Consider the following 26,465-nt stretch of genomic DNA (forward strand, 5'->3'; position numbering starts at 1 on the left):
TGAGGCGGACTACCCTACTACATACCATTACCATGTAGGAGTGTGAATGGGGGCTTGTTGGCAGCGATTTTTAATAACCCAGACCATGAATTATTAATTTATTAGTATGGATTGGGCATGAGTATGAGTGGTGGGGGAACTGACAGAACGGGATAGTCTTATCTATCTTTCAGTAGGAGTAGCAGAGAAAGCGCTATTATTGTTTGTCCTTGTCACAATCTCACATTTTTTTTATTCCCCACTGCAAATTTAGTATGGTTTATGGTGGGCAACAAATAAACCCGACCAATCATTTTGTCGCATTGCGTATGTTCTGTCCCTCACGGACACACGCCTATAGCTCATCTATAGGATCCTACCATCTATGGTGCTGAGGCCGAAGTCCCTGACTTTTTTGCCATCATTCGCTCCCGCGTCGCTACCTTCTGGAGTCGCCTAAGAACGTCTGACAACAGTATTCTCCGTGAGCTGTCCGGGTTAACTGGGTTTCCGTGCACCGTGAGAGGAACAGGAAGTGACGATCTGTGACTACCTAATTTTTATCAATTTTTGGTATTTTTATTTTTAATTGTATTTTATTTTTGTATTTTTACACTGTACTTATTTTTACACTGTACATGTATTTGAATTGGGTGTTTACCTGTAAATAAAGAACTATTATTATATTATTATGGCCCAGACTGTGCAAGTGTTATTTAAACGTCAAACTTCTATAAAGGCGTACACCATCGCACCGGGGTTAATCTGTGATCGCACTGCACCAAGGATATCTTTTTCTCGCTCTTACTTATGGGTGCGTCGCACAATGACCTTGGTGCGGTGCGATGGTGTGTTACGTTTAACCGCGGCGGTCCGGCGCTGGTTCGATAATGTCCACTGTACGTCCGTCACGGACGCAACTATAAGTAAGAGCGAGATAGAGATATTTTGACCGCATCAATTTTCCCACTGGTCACAACTTTGACATTAAAGTTTCGTGCTGGCGTTGCTGGCGGAAAGTGACACTCTAATGTCTATTGTCTGACCTGAGTGACCTGACATTTATGACTGATTGACAGAAATAGTAAACGTAACAACATTACCTAAATAGTAATAAAAGTTCGCGTAATTATATATATCCGAAAATGGAATCGAAGGTTTAAACGATACAACTAAGTTATGAGAAAAGGTATCTAGCAATACTGGATTGAATATATTTTATAAAAAATATAAGTTTATGATATTCTCAGGCGTAAACTTACCGATTTAGACGAACAATCATAAAAATGGACGCAAGAGCGGCTAAACTGGCTTTAGCTCGCAAAAAGGTACTTTGCAACAACGTTATCATTTAAAAATTTTGTTAAATTTGCAAATCTGGTGCTAAACATGATAACCATATCAAACGAGAGAGCGACTTTTACGTGTCATTTAGATATGAACACGATTACAACTCGTTTAGTTTATGGCTGATATTTCTAATTGTAGCTTGCCAGATACATCAACTTATACTATAATAATCAGGCATCGTAAACTGCGAGCGAAATCCATTGAAATGACGTATAATTTTTGACTTTGACTTGACTAAGTAACAACCCTAGTACTTCAATTTAAAATTTTTGTTAAATTTGCAAATCTGGTGCTAAACATGATAACCATATCAAACGAGAGTAGCGACTTTTACGTGTCATTTAGATATGAACACGATTACAACTCGTTATGTTTAGTTTATGGCTGATATTTCTAATTGTAGCTTGCCAGATACATCAACTTATACTATAATAATCAGGCATCGTAAACTGCGAGCGAAATCCATTGAAATGACGTATAATTTTTGACTTTGACTTGACTAAGTAACAACCCTAGTACTTCAATGGATTTCGTTCGCAGTTTACGATGCCTGATAATAATCTATTGTTTTCAAGGTAACTTATTGTTGTTACGAATGTGTTGTCAACAACCGCCAGTGTAGCACTAGTTTTTTGTAAACATCATGTAAATTATGAACTAAACCCTTAGAGCGTTTAACAACTGGAAAAGCCTTCTCTGTAATTTTATGTACAAAACCGTGCCGATTTTCGCGGGGACGGGCACATCAAATGTATAACGTAATGCACAAATAGCCATGTCAGATCTGTCATACAATAAGTATGACCATTGGGTGAGGTATTCGACAAAGGGGTAAGCTAAAAACTGATTTCAACTTGCGGGTCTCCCTGGTCGCAGACTCGAAACGTTGGAGGTAAATCTTAAAACTTAAATAAGCTATTAAGTCCCGTTTTACAATTTATTAGAGGGGTAAGAAAGGCGACTCTGGTTGTTAAATGCTCTAACATTAAACCAATATTAAGGGTACTTATTGTCGCTTGTCAGTAAGGTGCTATTTCCATATAGCTTCAATTAGAAATCAACCTTATCAACAAGCGACAATGTGGTACCTTTTGGTTGAAAACGTCACATTTGTAGTTTAATTTAGGGTTTTCGGTTTAATTAAAATAGGGACCTCTACTTTTTAAAATCTGAACCATTACATTGTCACTAATAAATGTACTATTAAGGTAAAATATTAATCTTTTGTTTATTTTTTCAGTTAAAAGATCATCAAGACAAGAAAGTAGTCCTTAAAGAAGGAAATATAATTCAAGATGAAACACAATCTAATAAGGAACCACAGTTCTATAGTGTGCCTGATACCCTTACAGTTATAAATCCTGAGGTTGTAGATGACAATCAAACAATAAATCAGGTATATCAAAATGAAAATTATAAATTGGAGGCTGTAAATGTAACAGGCCCACAGGTAAATGTAACAGAACTTCTTGTGTCAAGTAAAAGAGATCTGGAATTAAAAGTGAATGAGCTGCAATTGAAGTTATCCGAGACAGAGACTGAGTATGCTGCAGCTGCTGCCAGTCATAATTTATCTAAACAACATATTAACAATTTAGAAAAAAATCTGAAGAACTTGAATGACAAATATGTGGCTGCAACTGAAGATATTTTGTCAAAAGACAAACTTATTGAAAACCTCTATGCAGAAAAAAAAACATTAACTGATATTAATAACAACATGCAAGACCAATTGGAGTTTACAAAAACTGTTCTTACAGCTAAAGAAATTGAAAATGATTCACTCAATAGTCAACTTTGTAAACTTCAAAATCAATTGGATGCTACACAATTGCATTTACAGCAAATAACAAATGGTTCAGCTGATTGTGTTACCCCCAGAGATAAAAAAGAAAATAGTGAAATAAATGTGGCATTGCAACAAAAAATGTTGAACCTTGAACAACAATTAAAGACTTTACAGAAAGAAAAAGACCAAATAAGTTCACACTATGAACATTATGTTAATGATTTGAATTCCCAGCTAAAAGCAGTTTTAACAAAGAATGAAGAATTAACAAAAGAAGTTCAGGACTTGACCAACCGAGAAACTGGGCTTGTTGAGCAAATTGGTGATATGGAAATTCGGTTACAAAACTACTATATACTTAAAGAAGCTGTGGACAGTAAAGCAAGGACTAATATTGATATAAATGAACTGCAGCAAAGTTACAAAAATACCATGGTAATCCATTTTTGCTTTTGTCAATGCCTTGATGTGCAATCTAATGGGTTATTCCCACTAGTTACCACCAAGTTGCTACTAGTGGTAACTACTGGGAATTTTTTCCCACCTTTTACCAGTGGTAACTACTGGGAAAAAAAAAACAGTTTTTCTTACCATTGGTAAAAGGTGGGATTTATTTTTCCTAAAAGTTACCATCAAAATTTTGTTAAAGTTCAAAACTAATAAAAACAGTATAAATAGTATAGTATAAATATAGAGTACTTTAATAAATAATGATATGTCGATTAGTGTTCCAGTAAACTGCCTTAAAGTGGTGGGCTTTTGACTGATTTGTTTGTTCATTCGAATAATTAATTCAAATTACAATTAATAAGATAAATTTCATCCAAACGTTAATTTCTCCTTGACTAATTTAGTTTTTGCACTGTCCCACTGGTAACAACTTGGTGGTAACTAGTGGAAATCACCCAATCTAATAAAATTCTAATTATATTACTACACTTTAATAATATTTACTTTGTATTTTTTTTTAGGAAATGTTAAATGAACTAAACATAAAGTATAAAGAGCTTCAGAAATGTTATTTAGAGAGTGAAGCTAAAGTCAAGGAGTTAAGCCAAGGGAGAGAGTCCCAATCATGTACCCATGATGAAATAAGCATCACAAAACTAACAGCAGATATAACTAGTGATAAAATTGCTGCACAAAGAGCTACTGAGCAGAATAGAAAATTGAAAACAAGTGTTCAAGATCTTGAGGAAGCTTTTATAAAACTGGTAAGAATGAGGTTAAACACCCATGTATCTAGTTGGAAATAAATATTATAATCTATGGGTGGGTGGGGGGTCCAAAGAAGTTTATACTATAAAATATATATGAGATCGCTGTTTAACAATAAGTTCGCTTGTTGTTACCTACCAATTGATATCTTTTCTCAATTCTTTACCTTTTTTTGTAGTGTACAATAAAGCTTTTTATTTATTTTATAAATACAGCAACATTAAAGAAAGTAAAATGGCCGAGCAATGCAATCACATTGCTTTTTTGTTCTTGATGTTGTTGTATAGTTGTAACTCTGGTTACTATGGATAGTTATTAATATTGTACCTAGTCGGCTCATAAGTTCTGTCACTGGACTTTAAAATTTAAATTTGGAACTCCTAAAACAAAAACCGTTCTGCATTTGAATTTCGAATCTTTATTAAATATTTGAGTAGTATAATTTTGCAATTTTCTGTTTTCTTCAACATGGAGTGGACGCTTAAAGATAGCCGTACCGCAATAATTGCACTATATCGTTGTGGTCACTCGCCGACTAAAATTTTTAAGCTACTTGAAAATTTAAAATTCTCTCTAAGATTTGTGTATCGTACCATAGAAAGATACAGTGAGGTCTCTAGTTTAAATGACAAGAAAAGAAGCGGTCGTCCGCGTACAGCTAGGACTCCAGCGGTTGTACAAGCAATTAGGGCACGCATTGCCAGAAATCCCGCTAGAAAACAAAAAGTTATGGCCCTCCAGATGGGTTTGAGCAAAAACACGGTGAAAAGAGTGCTTAATCAAGACCTGAGACTTCGTGCTTATAAACGAAAAACTGGCCATCTTCTCAATTGTCGGCTTAAAGCTTTAAGGCTTAAAAGATCTAAAGCTTTATTGAAGAAGTACGCTAAAAATAAGCACCGTTGTATACTGTTTTCGGACGAGAAAATTTTTGACATAGAAGAAAACTGTAATAAACAAAATGATAGAGTGTACGCTCGCAATAGTAAAGAAGCGTCTAATAGCATTCCCCGTATTCAAAGAGGTCATCACCCTTCATCTGTGATGGTTTGGCTGGGAGTTTCTTATGCGGGCGTCACTAGTATGCATTTTTGTGAGAAAGGAGTAAAAACTAGTGCCAAAGTGTACCAAGACACGGTGTTGACTAATATTGTGAAACCACTATCCCATACGATGTTTCTAAACCAGCATTGGGTTTTCCAGCAGGACTCTGCTCCAGCCCATAAGGCAAAGTCTACACAAGCCTGGCTCGCCTCCAATAAAATCGACTTTATACGGCATGAAGATTGGCCCTCCTCTAGCCCAGATCTTAATCCTTTAGACTATAAAATATGGCAGTATTTAGAGGAAAAGGTGTGCTCAAAACCTCATGCAAATCTAGACTCGCTGAAAAAATCTCTTGCTACGGCAGTGGCCAATATCGACATGAAAGTGGTGCGTAAATCCATTGACGACTGGCCACGAAGACTTCAAGCTTGTGTAGATAATTATGGCGGTCATTTTGAATAAATGTTATACATTTAGATTCTCTAGTTTATAAGCTTTCAAACGCTGTACAAATTATACGGAATAAACTTAAACTTTTGATTTTATTTGATACTATGTATATGACAGAACTTATGAGCCGACTAGGTAAATTGAATGGACCCCTTGTTGTATACTACCCCTAATGTTATAAAGATTATCAAAAAGATTAATTACTTTCTACATCAAATCAATATTTAAAACACGTCTCACAATTGGTTTAATATAGACTTTATGATTATTACGATAAGGTAAAAAATCAAATGTCTAAAAACTTTCTGTCAATCACGAACTAAAGCTAACCATAGTTCCGTTCTATTTGTGTGTTGTGTGTTCTAGTTGTCAATAGTAAGAAAAGAGGTGTAAAGGCTAAGAAAAATTCGTTCCTCTAATTAAGTCTAATTTGACAGCTGGAGTAGATGTTAGCATAGAGTAACTTATACTAGAGCGGTACTGTCATAGTAAATTTTGTAACCCCAGTAAATTCACTGCCATCTGTCGACACACTTTAAAACCTAAAATATAAATACGATAAAATGTATTTAAATATGGATAAATGATTTTTTTTTATTTGCATTAATTATTTTTTATGATTTTGACCCATGTTCTTTCACTGATATGCGTTAAAATTATAAATAACAAACGAAACCGTCAACGCCCTCTATACGAGTGTAGGCCAAAACTAGTGGCGCCCTCTGATCGAGAATCAAATTTTCGTGATTTTCGAGGCACGTTTTTTCCTTAGACTGTATCCATCTATTACGGAGTTATATCTATCTTTGATGTTAGTGTACGGCCCCGTACATTCTACTGTAGTTACCACGAGACATATGGCGCCATACAGCGCCATCTAGTTTGGCTATCAAACTCGGGGGTACGATTTTTTTTAGGCTGTACCCTTTGGTAAGATGCTTTTATGACGCTATGGTGAGATGATTTACAAAGCTCAAAGATGATTTTATGCATTAACCCATATCAAGACCAGGATCGTTTTTCTGACTCAGGGGGCAGTGATTTAAGGTTCGATTTCAAATGACCTTGTGCCAAAATTTACTTGCTCTAATATTAATTTCTGTTCCACATTTCAATTTCAATTACTTACCGTACTTTAATACTTTCAGAGTCAAGACAAATTGGAACTGGTTGAAAAATTAACAGCAGAAAAGTATTTGAACAGGGAGCTGACAATTAAATTGGCTGAGTTTGAAGAAAAGGCAAAAGATATGCATATTAAATTAATGGCCAAAGATGAAGAAATGATAAGGCTACAAACAAGATGCAGGGAATTGGAGAAACATCTTACCAGTGACGTGAATGTCATTGAACCCAGTGAAGCAACTGAAAATGAACACATTCACGAAGCAGAGGGAACATGTGACCATGACCACCACCACCATCATCATCATCATCATCATAATAATGTTGAACAAGAGGAGAATAAATATGAAGTTGAAGAAGCAGTAGAAGGTGCTACTAAGGCTTCATCAGAAACATCAAATGATTCAAACATTCCAAAAGAACATGCCATGTTGAAACTTCAAGAAAGATTTCTCAAAATAATGGCAGAAGTTGCAGACCTATCAGATGAAAAACACAGACTCGAACATATAATAATGCAGTTGCAAAATGAAACTGACACAATTTGCGAGTATGTTGCACTTTATCAACAACAACGGAGCTTACTGAAAAAGAGAGATGAAGAAAGAAGTGCTCAGGTTAAAATATTCCAAGCCGAGTGTGATCGCCTGAGAAGGCAGTTAGAGGAGCTGGGAGCTATACTTATGCGCTTTGCTGGAGATGCCCAACTGTCTTCATATTTCCAAGATGAAGCTAAACAGGCCAATATGGCCAAGGTAATGGATTTGCTCACCAATTTGAAGCATAACACATTAATCGATCCGAAAAAGATAAGTTTAGACCTAAATAATTTCCATCCTTGTAGTTGTTGCTCCGGTCAACTTATAGAAGTGTGATTTTATTTTATTACATGATATGTATATTATTATAATATAACGCGGTATATTATATTATATTTCACTTTGTAAAGCAATAAATTACATTTATACAATACATATTGTTGAAAGTAACCATGCTTAATGACTATAACGAACAACAAACCCCCCCCCCCCCATTCCCCGCACCATCTTCGCAAGCGTAAAATACGCACTGGCGCCACTGGCACTTTTAAGCCATGTTTTAACTTAGTTTTGTTCAATAACAAAGGATTGCTTGCTCAGAACTGTTCAGAATACTAAGTGAAACTGAAAACGCGGCTTTACCGTGACTGCTCTGTATGAGGCAAAGATAGATATAACTCCGTAATAGATGGATACAGTCTAAGGAAAAAACGTGCCTCGAAAATCAAGAAAATTTGATTCTCTTTCAGAGGGCGCTACTAGTTTTGGCCTACAGTCGAATAGATGGCGTTGACGGTTTCGTTTGTTATTTAACCATTTTAACGCATATCAGTGAAAGAACATGGGTCAAAATCATAAAAATAATTAATGCAAATAAAAAAAAACATTTATCTATATTTAAATACATTCTATCGTATTTTTATAAATCTTCATTTTTAGTTTTAAAGTGTGTCGACAGATGGCAGTGAATTTACTGGGGTTACAAAATTTACTATGACAGTACCGCTCTAGTATAAGTTACTCTAAGCAAGGATAGATATAACTCCGTAATAGATGGATACAGTCTAAGGAAAAAACGTGCCTCGAAAATCACGAAAATTTGATTCTCGATCAGATGGCGCCACTAGTTTTGGCCTACACTCGTATAGAGGGCGTTGACTGTTTCGTTTGTTATTTATAATTTTAACGCATACCAGTGAAAGAACATGGGTCAAAATCATATAAAAATAATTAATGCAAATAAAAAAATCATTTATCCATATTTAAATACATTTTATCGTATTTTTATAAATATTTATTTTTAGTTTTAAAGTGTGTCGACAGATGGCAGTGAATTTACTGGGGTTACAAAATTTACTATGACAGTACCGCTCTAGTATAAGTTACTCTATGCTCTAAGGTATGAGGGTATGAGTAAAAAAAAACAAAAAAAAATTCCACGTTATTTTGTATTCTGCTTCCGTCTTGTATTATCAATAGGACAAACAAAAACAATAAGCGTAGCGCACCCTTTAAAATGGGTTATTCTCACTAGTTACCACAAAATTGTTACCGGCAGTAACAGATTTTTTTTCTTAGGGTCATTCTACTTTTTACTGCAGGTTTTTATGGTGTTTTAATTCACACTAGCTACTAAAAATTTATATGCACAGAATAGGCCTCAATATTTGATTATTTTTAGTCTGGAGTAGGCAGATATACAACTTTGTTAGTTTTGTTACCGTCCCTGCTCTTACACTCATAATGAAAACTTTGTTACCTTTAAAAAAATATTTTTTACTTTGGTTACAAGGTATCGTTAGAGTAGCATTACATTTTATATTGATATACAATTAAACAAATTACATAATTTACAAATATAAAAATCAAACAATTTCTACCGGGGACAAAAATACCTGCAGTAAAAAGTAGAATGACCCCTTAACCACTGGGAACAGATTTTTTTTCTCAGTAGTTACCACCAAAATGTTGTTAGGGCCACTTACACCATTCACTAATCCTGGGTTAACCAGTTAAACCTGGATTTACCATTGTTACTAGTACAATTTGACACTGTGTTGACGGTTTAACCAGGTAACCTCGGTTAGGTTAGGTAAAACAATTAAACAGTTTTAGCGGTACAAGTTTAAGATTAAAATAGTAAGTACAAATTAAAAATTATCTTATTTAGAAATTCTTATTAATCTTTTGACGTCAACTGACACGTGCGGCTACAGTACAGCCCGATATCAACCTCCGTGCATTCCGACAACGTTCACGATGACGCGCCGCACAAGAAAGGCGCGGCGTTTAAAGAGTAAATTGTAAATAAAAGGGTTATTCCCAGTAGTTACCACCAAAATTTTGTTAGCGTTCAATACTAATAAAAACAGTATAAATAAACAATAAACAAAAAATATAGAGTGCTTTAATCAATAATTATAAGTCGATTAGTGTTTCAGTAAACTGCCTTAAAAGTGTAATATTGTCTTCGGTTACCGCGATAGTTACTCATGAAATAAAACTATGAAAACGGATTATATCGCGTATATTATTGAATTTATAATACATCCCGACGTTTCGAACCCTTTACAGCGTTCGTGGTCAACGGGTGACTGAGGGAAAACTACAAATTGCAAAAAATACCCACATACTAAAAATAATGAACCATCAGACTATAAACTTTAAGGCTGGTTGTACATGCAAAATCGGTTCATAAGGCTAGTTATACAATAGAACTATTTTCAAGTAATGATATAAAGTAGCCGGCGTAGTTTTTATCGCGTATATATATATTCATGCCTTAAAAGTGATCAAATTTTTGACTGATTTGTTTGTTTGTATTATTAATTTACAATTAATAATATAAATTTCATCCAAACATTAATTTCTCATCAACTATTTTAGTTTTTGCACTTGCACCGGTAAAACAGTTTTAATATTTTGGATCACTTAAAGACAAAAAAAACCTGAAAGTATAAAGACAGATAAAACCTGATCTAACTGTTGATATGTGTCTTATTTTGTATTACTATGTTCTTAGGGGTTTGATCTGAGGGTATTTTTAAGCCACATCTGATATGGTTTTTTTAGGGACCATGATGCTGTCAATATCGTCTAGCAAATTTATCTCGGACTATCAAGCCTATCGAGCTTCATTTGAGACTAACTCACTGACTTCTTGGTACGATTTAAAGAAACAAAAGGTTAATAAGCTGCCTAAACATGTTATCTAAGTCATGTTTGCTCAATTGAGCAGCTGCGGAATAAATGTAGTGAATTTTTATTTTGACATAAATAATTTTTCACGTAAGTTTTGGATTTCCTTCAATTTCTGATGCAAGGGATGGGATTATTTTTTCCCAAATGTATATGTATGTATTAAAATATGTATATCCACGATCAGCAAGAAGATTGTATTAAAGGCGCAAAAAAAATGTTTAAGATCAGTTTGTAGATTACAATTAATGGAAACCTGTAAACCACATTTCATTAGGTTCAATCGGTTCAATATACTAACCCTGCCATGTCTATACATTTTTGAAACTGCGGTTTATATTAAAAATAACATGGATCAATTTTCAATGTTTAAAAGTGCTCGCAGATGCGAAAAAATTTACATCCAATCCGTGAACTCGGCTTTGTTTGCTAAAAGTATCTTTGGGATGGCACCCAAAATATACAATAAGTTGGCAAAACATATTATTGCAATAGATAATGTAACCGAATTACCGACATATTTTGAATTTAAGTTGTTTAGGAGAGAATAGCATTTTATTATATATATATATATATATTTATTTATTTAATATTTATTTAGTTCTATATTTATGTATGCTAGTACATATTTATTTTATTGCATAATGCTATTGATGTATTTTAGTTATTCGTAGACGTTAATATTGTAGTTTTTCTTTTTAAATATTATTGTACGTTCTGTAAGTTTGTCTATCTATCTAATTCGAATTTTCCACTCATTTACTCTAAGGTTAGCTGGAAGAGATCCCTTATAGGGATAAGCTCGCCTTTGTACCTAAATTTATATGAATTTCATGTTAACAATTTTTGTTTTGTACAATAAAGTGATTTACTACTACTACTACTAGTACTAATATAATTTTATTTCATGTAGACGAGAATTTTGTCTTATTATCTTAAGTTGTTTTAGTTTTAAGTACACTCTTATTTTGTTTGATATTTAACATATTATTTTCGTTTGACATCTGTTATAATTAGTGCATGCTCCATCTCTTCTTAGTTATATTTGTATGCCAAATGGCAAAACATAGTGAAACATAAATCATTGTATAAGACCTATATTTAACCTATGTTTACAAATAAATAAATTTTGACTTTTGAATTATTTTACATAAAAAAACCAATAACCCCTGACGCCATAACAAACTTTGTGTAGAACCTGGTCCGACAACCAACAGTACTGAGAAAAAACACTAGTTGACATATAATTATTTTTTACGACACCATATTTATCTAGGTATTTTTATATTATTAGTATTAAACACTAACACAATTTTGGTGGTAACTAGTGGGAACAACCCGCAACAACTTGGTGGTAATTAGTTGGAACAACGCTTTAAATTACAAATTATTTCAATGGTAAAATGAGTGTATACAAAGTGTAGGTACAGTGCAATTATTGAAAGTAGAAAGACATTACAATTTCAAACTGTTATTAAATTTTAGGGCGGTACTGTTGTAAATGGGTTATTATTAAGGTAAGTCATTATTAAATAAGTTCAATTGATTAAAAAAAAACCTTTGTTAGAGTCGCCATACACTACATATACATATATATTATATATAAATATATACATACATACTATATATATACCAACCTGTACATATACATACACATATATTTATATATATATATATATATATATAGTATACAGGTTGGTCAAAAATATCAAAACAGAGTCACTAGATACTTCTAGTGCTGGAAGATTTAATACGTTCCACAAAATGGCTCGAAACGTGCTAGCTGCGCTCTGTCGCTTATAATGTACCTACCTAATTACATAGAGTAGAGTAGATATATTTATATAGACATTTAATTTAAGGCAACAAAACGGATAAGTAAACTGCCCTTAAATATTAGGCATACTAACTATTCAGGCCCGTCGAGAAGTCCTTTCTCGTAAGTCATTCATTATGGAAGATCAAACTAGTTTGAAAGAACAAACGACACGCATGTTAAACACTAATTGACTCCGAAATCAGATTTCAGCCACGGGCCTGTATTATATATCAATGTGATAAAATTTGCCGTTTCCAGGCACCTATTGCCTGATAGCGTCACAAATGTGCCTACATACCTCATGACCAAAATATCAAGCGATTCTCCGGTCAACATACCAAATGCCTCACTGGCGCAACGTATCCAGCGAGCAGCGAGACCATCAGTGCGGCCTTTTGTTTGGATTTAGGTATGTTATCATAACCTTTAGCCCAGTCCTTCATTCAAACATTTCAAACACAATATACAGTGTGGAAAAAATTTATGGGTCCTGGAGGGCAAGTTATTAGCGAACTAGGCTCCACACTCGCGTTCGCGGCTTCGCGCCATGATTCGCGCATGAGTGTGGAGGGCCCTTTAAGTTAGCTCATTTTACTTAAAGGAAACATTTTTTTATTTATAAAAAGAAATATATAAAACTGCATTCAAAGATATTTTAAATTCGCTTGTCTCGCCCGGGAATCGAACTGACTAAAAATTCCAAAAAATAAACACGCTATTTTATTCTACTAGTTGATACCTACAGTTCATGTTAATGATAACATTTTTTCAAGAATTAGGTCTTACACTCATCTGTCGTACAAAATCGAATATTTAGTACTCAAGAATATTTTTAGACAAAATTAAAAAAAAAATGAAAAATCTTCGATTGCAGTTTTGTTTATTTTTAAAAATAAAAGAATGTTTCCTTTAAGTAAAATAAAATGAGCTACCTTAACCTTTTCGACGCCGTGTCAAACACAAAAGCTGTCATCCAGACGCCACGTCACCGAAGTGTCAAAACTGAAATTGAACTTTATGCATATGCATGTAGGTCTAAGAACAGTTGCTCTGAGGTCTATGAACGATTAATCGTACGATACGGTGCGTATATATATATCGGTCATTGGCGTCCAAAAGGTTGTTAGTTTTAAGGCACTTTCCCACCAGGGCCCATTAATTTTTTCCACCCTGTATATTATATGCCACATACGAGCGATGTAAAATTGAATTAATAATAAAGACTGCCAATTTTGAAGCTTGCGTTGCGAAACGGCTAAGTCACATAATACATACATACATATTGTTTTATTAACCTATGACCTCCACACTAGGCTAGGCCTGTCTTGTGGAGCCAGTTGAAACAATTCCAATTTTTAATTTACATCTTCCTACGCTGAAGTTTTGCCATTGTACTAAGTAATACAAAATAATTTAACTAAGGTGTAGAGTTTGTGAAGTTAGGGCTTGTAGAGTTAGAGGCTTGGCTCTACAAGAGATTTGATAATGATAACTTTTTGACAGTGCGAGCCTTATGGTTTCGTCTTGGCAACATTGTACATAAAAATGTTTTTGGTGAAACAGGGGTAGCGAAAGGCGACATCTATGGGATTAAAAACCGAACGCCCGCCTAATAAAGCGGTATCCAATTTTATTTCAGGCAGACGGTAGCGAAAGGCGACATCTAAAGATTAGCAGTCTTTATTACCTATTACTCGTCTAAAGCCAGATATTTTCTAAAACGTATGCTTCTGTATCACTCGATTGAATACCAGGCTTCGGCTTCACATTATAAATATAATATAACACAGACAGTATACACTCTTACTAATCACAACACATGCACAAAGTAACCATAATGAGCAACTAGCAGTGTTTTTGGTATTGTTTTCAGCTACAATAATCTACATAGTTATCTATTAGTTTATACACACAGCTTTTAAGCCAACACTTACATACATTTATGTATGGTTAATTAAGGGTATAAACATATTTAGATTGTATTTTCTTTTATGTTTTCGAAATTTCTTTTATGTTTGGACGATATGTTCTAACTTTCTCGCTTGTCATAAGGGCGCTTTAACAGGTTATTCGTATAAAGATACAAGCAATTCTCGTCCTTATGATACAAGCGACAAAGTGGGAGTTTTGACTAGACTTCGACACATATTACAATTGTACAGTTGTAATCCGGCAACCGGTAACATTGGACACATTCTTGACCAATAATGATCAGTATTTTTGACTATTGTCAGATTGTCACCGATTTGGAATTGTACAATTGTGTCTTCCTCTTCCTCCAGACTATGTGCGCGAATCGCGGCGCGACTTCGCGGAGAGAACATGCCGCGGCGTTGACGTGTGACTACACACTCGCAAACTTCACGGCGATTTCGCAGTTTGGTTCGCGTCAAGATGGCGGAAAAGCATCAGCTGATCGAGTTTAACTGCTAGTTATCTATGGCATCATACGTGATTAAGCTATTTTTCCATTTATAGCCGCTTTATATAATATAATTATTATTTGTCTTGCCACATATGAGTCAAAATAGTGTGTAATGTGGAGTCTTGCCAGTTCGCGCTTCGCGCCTCCTTTGACGCGGGCTAATAAACCGACAAAAAACGGGGAACTAAGCGCGAAGGCGTGAACAATCAGCGAAATCGACGCCACACTTACGTTCGCGGCTTCGCGCCGTGATTCGCGCATGAATGTGGAGGGCCCTTTAGAGATAGACCAAGATAAGTCATAACGATTCTGATGGCACACGCAGCTATAGTGAAAGTGTTATTTTAAACGTCAAACTTCTATGAAATTATGACGTATAAATAGCACTGGCACTATGCTATCAAGATCGTTGCAGACTTATCTTGGTCTAACTCTATCTGCCTCTCAGTCGCTCTTGCATACTCCAGCAGAGAGGCAGATAAATATGTTCGCAGCGAAGGTAGGCTCTAAAATAAGGCTCGACTTTTGGGAACAGAAGAGTAAAGGATTACAGTAGGTATATTTTTATGGTACCATTTTCTCAACTTCTACTGCATTTAATATATAATTCTAAACCCGGTTGCTGATACTTATTAAAACCGTCAACTATCTTACACAAAGCCTTATATTGGCATGGCCACACTTCTTGCTCACCACAATCTGAAATCGCAAACTTCCATTAAATAGCAATTTTAAGTGGTCGCAACTGGGGTTGGTGCCATAACCCATGAATATAAGTAGTTCAGTCTGTACTGAGCTTGCATAATATGCCCACACCTCAAAAACACTGAAGTAAGTATATCAGGTACAAAATATCTGACATATTTTTAATGTTACAAACAAAATTCTATACGCCGACATTTAACCTTTTCGACGCCGTGTCAAACACAAAAGCTGTCACTCAGACGCCACGTCACCGATGTGTCAAAACTGAAGTTGAACTTTATGCATATTATGCACGTAGGTCTATGTTGCTCTGTGGTCTGTGACGGATTAATCCGTCTTCAGCGTTGGACCTACGGTGCGGATATATCCGTCATTGGCGTCAAAAAGGTAAACGCAATCTGATAGTAGACAAAAACTAACGTTGTCCTATAAAAATAAAGACAATTATAAAACTCGGCATACATCAGACTTGGGTAGTCACAGCTAAATGGTTCCGTTCTCCGGACGCATGTTTACTTAGATAGAATAAATAATATATCTATTATTTGCTACTTAATCATAATTAATATCTAATTCATTCGATATAATGTTCTTTTCATAGAGTAAACACTTCCGGTAGTGTAGCAATCCTGAAATAATAACAAGTAAGTAAGTTTCTTCTTATACTGTAATTCTAAAACGTGAACTAGCTAGTTCGAATTTCAGATGACTTAAATATCAGCTTATTGTTTTGTCTTACCATCATTAATCGTCTTTCCGGGAGCTCTCGGAGGCTGATCCTCTCTGGCTCCAGCGCTGTAAATTAAAACAATTTGCATAAGCGGAATAAAATCTGAGACCTTTTAACTAAACCCACTGGCGATGGTTGCAATGGCGTACTGTTCTAACATACCACAAAACAAAATACTTCAAAAAATCAATAAATAATGATGAATTGTATAATTGTGTATCTTGTATCAATGGTATATGGTGCACAATGCACATGTGCACATGTGCGCATGTGCACACAACAATTATTGATACATACATACATACCTAGTCTAGCCATAAATTCTGTTACAAAGTTAGTTAATTCACCATGATTTTAAAGTTTTAAAATAAAACTTTATTTACTTAACCTTTTCGCCGCCACGTCAATGAAGTAATAAAGTATCGTCAACACCATGTCAAAAATTGCACGTAAAAAATCTGTATAACATATCAAGTCGTAGCGTGTGGGGCACGAAATGTAATGACTTTATATCAAGTCAATGGTGGCGAAAAGGTTAATAGAGGAATTAGTAACGACTACAAAATACCTATGTATCTACAGGCCTTAGGAAGTTAACTGTTGGTACACCCAGCCGTAAAATGGCATGGCTACTTTATGAATGGATTCATTCATAATGTGTCCATGCAATTTAGCAACTCGTTGTACATATGAAGAGGCATTATTTAACAATAATATTAAGCATGAATTGAGTTACCGCAAAATATTGATGGTAGGCGACGACTCCATAAACACATCCTACTGAGACTAGTATTTGAATGATCAGCCACACAACAACGTTACACATCTGCGCCTGACCAAACAGCTGTTTCCCATTTTTGATACACAGCATGGATTCCGTTACCATTATGGCGCCGTATACCCAGCATTGCGTTCCAACTCTTTTGCAATTGGGGTCTGTTACGTAAATGTAATATTGCCTGAAAATAATAACCGAATAAAATAACTAAAAAATCGAATCATTTAAATTGAATAATTCGAATTAAGTACCTATTTACATATACATAAAGTCTTGTTTGCGTGTGTGTATTCAATGACAATATTATTAATGTGAATAAGTAAACTACACAAATACTCATTTAAAAGATTTCATTTAAATAATAGTGGTAAAAATGTCTACTTAAACACGCGTAGGCAGTTTTAGGGTTCCGTACCCAAAGGGTAAAAACGGGACCCTATTACTAAGACTCCGCGCGTTGTAGGTCCGTCCGTCTGTCTGTCTGTCACCAGGCTGTATCTCATGAACCGTGATAGACAGTTAAATTTTCGCAGATGATGTATTTCTGTTGCCGTTATAAAAACAAATACTAAAAAAAGAATAAAATAAATATTGAAGTGGGGCTCCCATACAACAAACGTGTTTTTTTGCCGTTTTCTGCGTAATGGAACGGAACCCTTCGGGCGCGAGTCCGACTCGCACTTGGCCGGTTTTTCATCAGTATTTTCGTCGGAACTCATATTAAAAACCGGTCAAGTGCGAGCCTGACTTAGTACTTTTTAGTATTTATTGGTATAGCGGCAACAGAAATACATCATCTGTGAAAATAATAGCTCTCACGGTTCATGAGATACAGCCTGGTGACAGACAGACGGACAGCAGAGTCTTTAGTAATAGGGTCCCGTTTTTACCCTTTGGGTACGGAACCCTAAAAACAACGCACAATAAGTCCAATGAAATTGAATTAAAGAACGAGAATTTTTGAACTTTGCCTTCAAAACGATTAAAAAAATACCTACTTAAGTCATTTTTAGGGTTCCGAAATTTTGTGATTACAAAACTTTTCCTATGCATTGTGAAGTATTATAGATACGAGTAGCAGCAGAATAGTATAAAGCTGGTATAAAGCAACTGTTACCTGACAGACGGAGCCACAATGACTCCGATGAGGCACAGCCGGGCGCTGACCAGCGGGTGTGACGGCGGCATTTCGAATATATGTTTCAAGAAGAATGTATTCAATTCGGATATCTGCCAAAATACAACAAGTTGGGCCAATGCGAAAAACCTCATGTAGGTGCAAGTAGGGTCCAGCCATCGCACTGGGGCCCATTGGACAGGGGTGAATTGAAGAATTGCTCTTTTGATCTTGCCAGTAGTAGATGAAATATCCCTGGAAATGACAAATTGTATGATGAATATAATGTGTGCAGCCAGTTAGTATCGCATAAAACGAATTTGATAGTCATGCAGCCACAATGTTTTGCACTACTTTACCAGTCCTAGAACTCCTAGTTCCTAGGATATTTCTTTCTCTATGGCATAATTTCCTAACGTTTTCGATAATGTTTGTTACCATTGTCTTATAGAGACTGATTTACAGAAATACATTGTCTATATAGGTAGCAGGTTAACCTACAATAGTACATTATGATACAAGTGTGCTAAGTTGGTCATTACACACGAGGCGATATTGTGCGCGCGAGCTGTAAGCGAGCGCGCAATAAGAAAGCCGATGTGTGTAATGACCAATGCACACGCGTTTCATACGACGTTTTTCAACACACTTGCGAGAAAAAAAAGAAAGTCATATTAATCTAATTTTAATAGTTAAAACAGTTAGTATTGTGTGTTGCATCTGTCATACTGCCGGCCGCCCCTCGCCCCGGCCGCGGGGGCATTAAAGAAGGCTCCCTTTCCATGCATATTATTAGCAATCAGTTACCTTCTTAACTCAGTCGAATAATATAATGAAAAAGCACGAGTGGAATAATACACTGAAAGAGCACGCGTGTTTAATAATTAGGATCATGAGCCAAAAATCGGTGGAATAAAAACGTCGTTTTGACCAAGTGTGTTGAAAAGGTAATTTTTCCACAGATTTGCCGTAAATTGCCGCTGTTATTTCCTTACAAGAAATATGGTATAATTTTGCCTAATTTAATGATTTTTTACATAGCAACAGCGTAAAAGTAGCAAACAACATACATGACATGAAATAAGAGAACTTAAGAAAATAAACCATGGATATTTGCTCACCTTATGCTGACCCATTTGTATTCTCTCATTTCTAACACTTTACAAATCTTTAGGCCAAACCAAATGCCCAAACCGTTACAGACCAATACATCCAATATCACTGAATCCCACCAACATTCAAGAAAATTTGGCAGCAAATGTGCGAAAGCTATTTCTGTAATTTCCCACATGATAGATATTGCCCACAACAGGCCAGCATGCCGGAACAGTATAGCTTTAAATGTCCATCCCAGGAAATGTCCCCAGGCAAATATGTCACAATGAGACCACACTTTAGCAAAACTAATATCCGAACAATTGACAGCATACTCCTGGAAACAAATAAATGATTTTTTAATGTTAAATAATTAAAGGCATTATTGCATTTTCTGTAGTTAAAGATATGCATGCTAAATTAAATATAAACATGCATTAATTACCTTGTCCATGTCTATGTGAAAATTACGAAGGTTAGGATCAATCCAGTACATTATCTCAGTCACCGTAGAATAACTTTGGAATAATAAGAACAATAGAGCCAGCAGGTATAGTACCGACATGCCAAACACCATCCTCCACAAAGCAGGGTGAGGTCTTGTAAATGGCCCATTTGGAAATGTAAGCACTGATATTATTAGGAAAAAAAATACAACACAACATATTCCTGACCATATGTTTTCTTGAATACTTGATTCATCCCTGTAAATACAAAAAAACTAATAAATTAAATTGTTAATATTATTTTAAAGAAACCATGCACAACAACACAAGTTTATGTTAGAGACAATATGGGCTAGGTTTAATCTTCTAAACCCGATAATACTAAGTTTAAAGAAATATAATATATGGCTCTACCCACTACCCACACATATTGCACAGTCAAAATATCCCTTATTGTTACTGAAGAAACAGACGAGGCTAAACTAAAATGTATATCATTTGTACTTTAAAATAATGTAGTAAACAGATACACCATGTGATTGGCCATTCAACGGAGATATAACAAAAGTCAAGTAAAAAAGTCTTATTGGGATCTGATTCAAAAATTCACCTTATGTTAAATGTATTAAATAAGTTAAAAATAAATTTTGACTAGCTTTGAAAGTTTACATCATTTATTTAAGTGGCACTTTTGAATGTATACAGCCAAAGATAGATATAACTCCGTAATAGATGGATACAGTCTAAGGAAAAAACGTGCCTCGAAAATCAAGAAAATTTGATTCTCGTTCAGAGGGCGGTACTAGTTTTGGCCTACAGTCGTATAGATGGCGTTGACGGTTTCGTTTGTTATTTAACAATTTTAACGCATATCAGTGAAAGAACATGGGTCAAAATCTTAAAAATAATTAATGCAAATAAAAAAAGTCATTTATCTATATTTAAATACATTCTATCGTATTTTTATAAATCTTCATTTCTAGTTTTAAAGTGTGTCGACAGATGGCAGTGAATTTACTGGGGTTACAAAATTTACTATGACAGTACCGCTCTAGCAGTAGTAGCGTAGTAGCAGAAGTAAGGAACTTGGGTGTCCTGATGGACGGTAACCTCAGATTTCACAACCATGTAGTAGAGACCTCTCGAGTATGTTTTTATAGACTCAAAATATTATATAACGTGCGTAGGTATTTGAGTACTGAAGTCAGAATATCTCTGTGTGAATCTTTGATATTGTCAAAACTCAATTATGCCGATACTGTTATAGGTGGCTGTCTGTTGTCAAAAACCAAAAAGCTAATACAGCGTGTGCAAAATGCATGTGCACGTTTTTGTTTTTACATTCCACCTCGAAGCCATGTTACTCCTTACCTAAATAATAGCGGGTTAATGAATATGGAGTCGCGACGTGCAACGCATCTCGCCTGTTTGCTTTTTGGTATTGTAAGGACAATGACGCCACAATATCTATTCGAAAAATTAACTTTTTCACAAAGGCATATTAGGGGAGCTACTCGTTTGCTTTGTCCACGGCACAGCACCGCCGCATTTCGCGGCAGCTTTAAATACACTGCCACGAAATGCTGGAATAATATACCGCCTCCTCTTAGGAACTCATTGTCAGTAAATTCGTTCAAAGTGAATTACAAAAAATACATTTTAAGTGTACAGAAAAATCGTTGTTAAGTCTGTGCTAATTATTTTTGTGTACTTATGTGTACTTAGGTGTTATGTGTTTCTGGCTTCTAAGTGGATCTAATTGTACAAATAAAAGAAGTATGACTGCTACTGTACTGGTCAATAGTTTATATATTTTAATGTGGATCAATAGTTATAATAATTCAACTAAAATTATATTTAATTTGTATAGCTGTAGTATTATATATATATTTATTTATTTTATATTTGATTCGTATAGCTGTTGTAATTATATTTAAGTTGTATTTGTTGCACTCTCTCGGAAGGGTTTCCACGGAAGACCAGCGTCGGGGGCCTCATAGGTTCCTTGACATGAAGCTGAGTGGAGACCATTTCAGGAACGCTTTATAACCAGCAATCTATGTCAGTGTTATTAGTTAAGATTTAAATTAAGCGTTTTTGAATAAAGCATCTTCTATTCTATTCTATTCTAGTATAAGTTACTCTATGATACAGCTAACTAACCCAATATGGGTTAATGACAAGCAAACCATGATGTCTACTATCTCATCACTTAGTGTTCATAATATCCATTTATTGGGTGTATCACATTTAGTTATTATCGAAAAACAAACATGTCAATAAGTGACTTCAGTCAAGAACATACATTTATATGGGTGCAAACAACCTGAGTAAATTTATCGTAAATGTTTGACGGCACGCAAGGTGTGTGTGGCGCTTCATCGTGATCCTTGCCGGAATGCACTCAGGTAGCCGTGCGTCAGTTAACGTCTTTGGCGGTCAAAGGGCTAATCCACACACTATTTCGTTTTATATAGCTATGTATAGTTGTCAGTTGTTACCTATTATAGGAGCACAACCTAAACTTAACTAAACAACTTCTAAACAAGATTATTTTGTTAGAGAAAATAACAAAGATTTGCATAAATATATAGTTATTTTGATATAACATATTTTGTTTGCAATATAATCAGGAATATGTAACTAGACTTAGTCAGGTTATTCACGCCCAACCTATTTTTTTTTTTACCCAACCTATATAGTATACATCTAAATAAAATCATGCTGTATGAAACATTACTTCAAAAGATATTTACAAAATCATAGAATAAATAGCATGGAGATTACAGTAAATTAGACACACTTTTTCTAACTACCATAATCAAAACACATGGTGTTTAAAGTTTAATGAATTAGCTGTTGTCTTATATCCTGTGCAAAATGACATGTTAGGACAGTGTTATTGTTATACTTAATTGTCGGTAGAGAAGACCAGCTGATGCATGATAGAAGATAAATTTTCCAGGGTGGGTCGAAAGTTGGATATTAAGTCCTCAAGATAATTATTTCTGCTAGTTACATCAGACAAATTAATTTTAAATTTATAAATGGTAATTTAGATTGACAATGATATAAGAAAAAAATCACAATACCTGACAAACGCAGTATAAATAACCGAAGCAATAGACACTGCCAATAGGGTTATAGTATGAGGTTTATAGAAAAATTCTATGGATATATCATCTACCGGTCGTTCATTAATAGAACTAAAGGCATTCGCATATTCAGAAGATGGTGTCACAGTGGGTCCCGACATTTTTCGCTCCTTCATAGTAGTTATATAATACACTCAATAAAAATATTGCAAAGGGTGAAACCAGCCAATTCTCAACAGACATCGGGCTAATCAAATATTGAAAAAATCAGATCGTGGTGGCTGGCTGTGGCGACTTTTGACATGACACTGTCATGATGACAGTGACTCAGTGACTTTTTTTATTTATTTTATGGCCTGGTTACGAGACCTTTAATAACAGTGGTAACAATTGCACATGGCGCAAGTCATTATTCTGAGGCGCAGTGCATGTTAAGCGCTCCAGACTACGCGAGTTTTTTTTTTCGCGCACGAGTGTGGAGGGACCTTTAAGAGCTATATGTAGAGCCCACAGACTACAAAGCCTGACTAGGAATATCCCATAGCAAAGCATAGTCTTCTCCTTCACTCTTATAAATTTCGGTATTTCGCCATCGCCTCCTACCTATGGTGCCACCCGGTCGGTGATAAGGACAAAGTATGGCACTATTTTCTCTTTCCTCTTTTAGGAATCGCAATAAGGCTATCTTTCTCTATCAAAGAGTGTCAGGCCCATGGGCCCTGTACAAGAAAACCCCGTATAAAAAACGGACTATATTTACCACAAAACATATGGCGCCATAAAGCGCCATCTAGTTTGGCTATCAAACTCGGGGGCACGATTTTTTGGGGTTCCGTACCCAAAGGGTAAAAACGGGACCCTATTACTCCGCTCCGCTGTCCGTCTGTCTGTCTGTCACCAGGCTGTATCTCATGAACCGTGATAGCTAATTAGCTAGACAGTTGAAATTTACACAGATGATGTATTTCTGTTGCCGCTATAACAACAAATACTAAAAACAGAATAATATAAATATTTAAATGGGGCTCCCATACAACATACAAGAGTATAACTCTTAAATATATGATGATGATGATGATACAACATACGTGATTTTTTTTGCTGTTTTTTTCCGTAATGGTACGGAACCCTTCGTGCGCGAGTCCGACTCGCACTTGGCCGGTTTTTTTTTAATAGTGCATTGCTATGTAAGTATATTATGACTATGATTTGAAATGTTTTGGATATTATGAATATTCCTGGGAACGGCACATCACTTCGCTAGTTTGCATGGCAGCTTTGTACCATGAGCAATTAAGCACTACTTGTGCCAGGCTGTATCTCATGAACCGTGATAGCTAGACAGTTGAAATTTTCGCAGATGATGGATTTCTGTTGCCGCTATAACAACAAATACTAAAAAGTACGGAACCCTTGGTGCGCGAGTCTGACTCGCACTTGGCCGGTTTTTATTAGGCTCTTCGACTAGGATATTCTACACAGATTGACTAAGTCCCACTGTAAGCCCAAGGAGATTTGTGTTATGGGTACTCAGACAACGATGTACAAATACTTAATTATATAGAAAACACCCATGACTCGGGAACAAATATCTGTGCTCATGACACAAATAAATGCCCTTACCGGGATTCGAGCCCAGGACCATCGGCTTCACAGGCAGGGTCACTACCCACTAGGCCAGACCGGCCTTTAGGTATTTATTTGGCTAGGCATTCATCATTAACCGCTATATATGGTTAAGAACTTTAAAGAAGATGCAGGTAATTGAAACTATTTGTTAGTATCAATTCTTGTTTATTTTTCAGTGTAAAGTATACAATAAAATATTAAAGCGTTGAATTACATTAATTTAATTGCTTCTTCCTCATTTATTAGTTCGAAATAAATATGCGAAAACCATAGTTACCTATTAATTTGTGTCAATCATGTAGAGTTTAAATAAAGTACCTACGTAGGTACGCACCCTTAAAACTAATAACACATACGCATCTATTACCTACATGAGTAATAGAATACCTATTTTGTATATAAATAATATAAAATTGTCCACACTAACATATTAGGTATATTAGATAATTTAGATATCCCATTCCATCCTCTGCAAAAGGCGCACAATTTTCCACTTCTAGTACGTATTACAATATATTTTACAGTACATATGGTGCTACTTTCTCGCACTAGTGCGTCAAATAGCATTTTTCGTGCATATGTCGAAAGTTTAAAGGGCCATATGTACTGTAAAACGTTGTACGATACACGTGCGAATAGGTAATTCGCAACTCGTGTCGATTTAAAACACTCCCTGCGGTCGTGTTTTAATTTATCGCCACTCGTTTCGAATTTCCTCTTTTCCGCACTTGTATCTTATACTTATTCTTAATATTTTTACCTTTGTTACAGCAATCGTGAAGTTATATATAATATATTCTTTAACAACCGATTAAAATTGTAAATACTTTTACTTTATTGTAGATTGCAGAGTTCATTTATCTCAGAACAACAATCACGTCAAGAATATTGGCAAAGCGTGTTAAGCGCTTATTATTATTACCTATGTACCTACCTACATTTACACGGTCGCCGGGCACTTTTTTACGAGTCGGACGGCTTACCTACAAAAAGTGCCCGAGTGACCGTGTAGATGTAATAAGCTCTTTTTGTAGGCACTTATAAGGTGTGAAAACGGGGTAATATATATATCGAAAATAGCAAATATCTACTAAAAGCTAGAAGCAATTTCTGCTATAGCAACGGTAAGGAAAATGCCGTGGTATTCGTGGCAAGTAATAAGCGTTGCATTAGGGTAAGTTTTGCCAAATGATTTAAAAAAAAAAAAAAAAAATGATGAAGTGCTTCTGATTTAGTTTATATTAAGGATCTTCAAAATAAAATAAAATAATAGGACCCCGCTTTCGAGTTACCACAATAAATCTTACTAATTGGGTACGTAATAGGCAACTAAGTTTATAACTCGGTTTAGATATAAATGAAATAAACTGTACATGATGCGACATTGTTGTTTGAATAAAAGCTTTTTGTTATTCTTCTAATATATATATATATCTAATTTGTGTTACACATTACATTCTATTATAAAGTAGCATCTCAGTTTAATAAGGCCCCATTCCCTTATAAAAGCTCATAAAAAGCGGTAATACCTAACAAAACTATATTAGGCACCCTTTTTCTAATGTCAAATATTTTAATTTAATTAAATAAATATTCACACCACCCATTCGGATGTGAGGTTTGGTTTGCCCCCTGGGAGGGATTAAAGTGGCACTTTTCTGTTTTATATGACTATTTAATTTATTCAGGGCTGTCTGGCGCGGTTCGCGGATTTTTATTTTCCTCATATCATAGGTGGTATGATAAGGAGTATGCGTCACACTCACATGGTAGCAAATTTAGCAATATAATATTCACCTCGGGCGTTAACACTTGAATACCTCACTACGCTCAGGATTTTATTACAGATCCTTCGCGTCGTTCAGGATCTAATGTACGCCCTTGCCGTAAATATATCACTGAACTCCCTTTGTGACACAATCTACTAATAT

General features: G+C 35.3%; 2 protein-coding genes across 2 annotated transcripts; one reads left to right on the forward strand and one right to left on the reverse strand.

The window, feature by feature from the left end:
* Positions 1–1,045: 1,045 nt before the first annotated feature.
* On the forward strand, positions 1,046–7,947 carry LOC134740591 (golgin subfamily A member 2-like). The gene is made up of 4 exons (XM_063673118.1): positions 1,046–1,307; positions 2,570–3,553; positions 4,090–4,332; positions 6,982–7,947. The coding sequence occupies exons 1-4, from the start codon at positions 1,266–1,268 to the stop codon at positions 7,831–7,833; spliced, it is 2,121 nt and encodes a 706-aa protein (XP_063529188.1). The 5' UTR covers positions 1,046–1,265; the 3' UTR covers positions 7,834–7,947.
* Positions 7,948–16,113: 8,166 nt separating this feature from the next.
* Positions 16,114–23,201, reverse strand: LOC134740597 (phosphatidylserine synthase). Its single transcript, XM_063673129.1, has 7 exons — positions 22,903–23,201; positions 19,810–20,068; positions 19,391–19,701; positions 18,270–18,524; positions 17,111–17,333; positions 16,384–16,439; positions 16,114–16,273 (listed from the first exon to the last, which is right to left on the reverse strand). Exons 1-6 carry the CDS (start codon positions 23,079–23,081, stop codon positions 16,389–16,391), a joined length of 1,278 nt encoding a protein of 425 aa, XP_063529199.1. The 5' UTR covers positions 23,082–23,201; the 3' UTR covers positions 16,114–16,273; positions 16,384–16,388.
* Positions 23,202–26,465: the final 3,264 nt, after the last annotated feature.

This window comes from Cydia strobilella, chromosome 4 (assembly GCF_947568885.1).
Source record: "Cydia strobilella chromosome 4, ilCydStro3.1, whole genome shotgun sequence".
Lineage (NCBI taxonomy): Eukaryota > Metazoa > Arthropoda > Insecta > Lepidoptera > Tortricidae > Cydia > Cydia strobilella.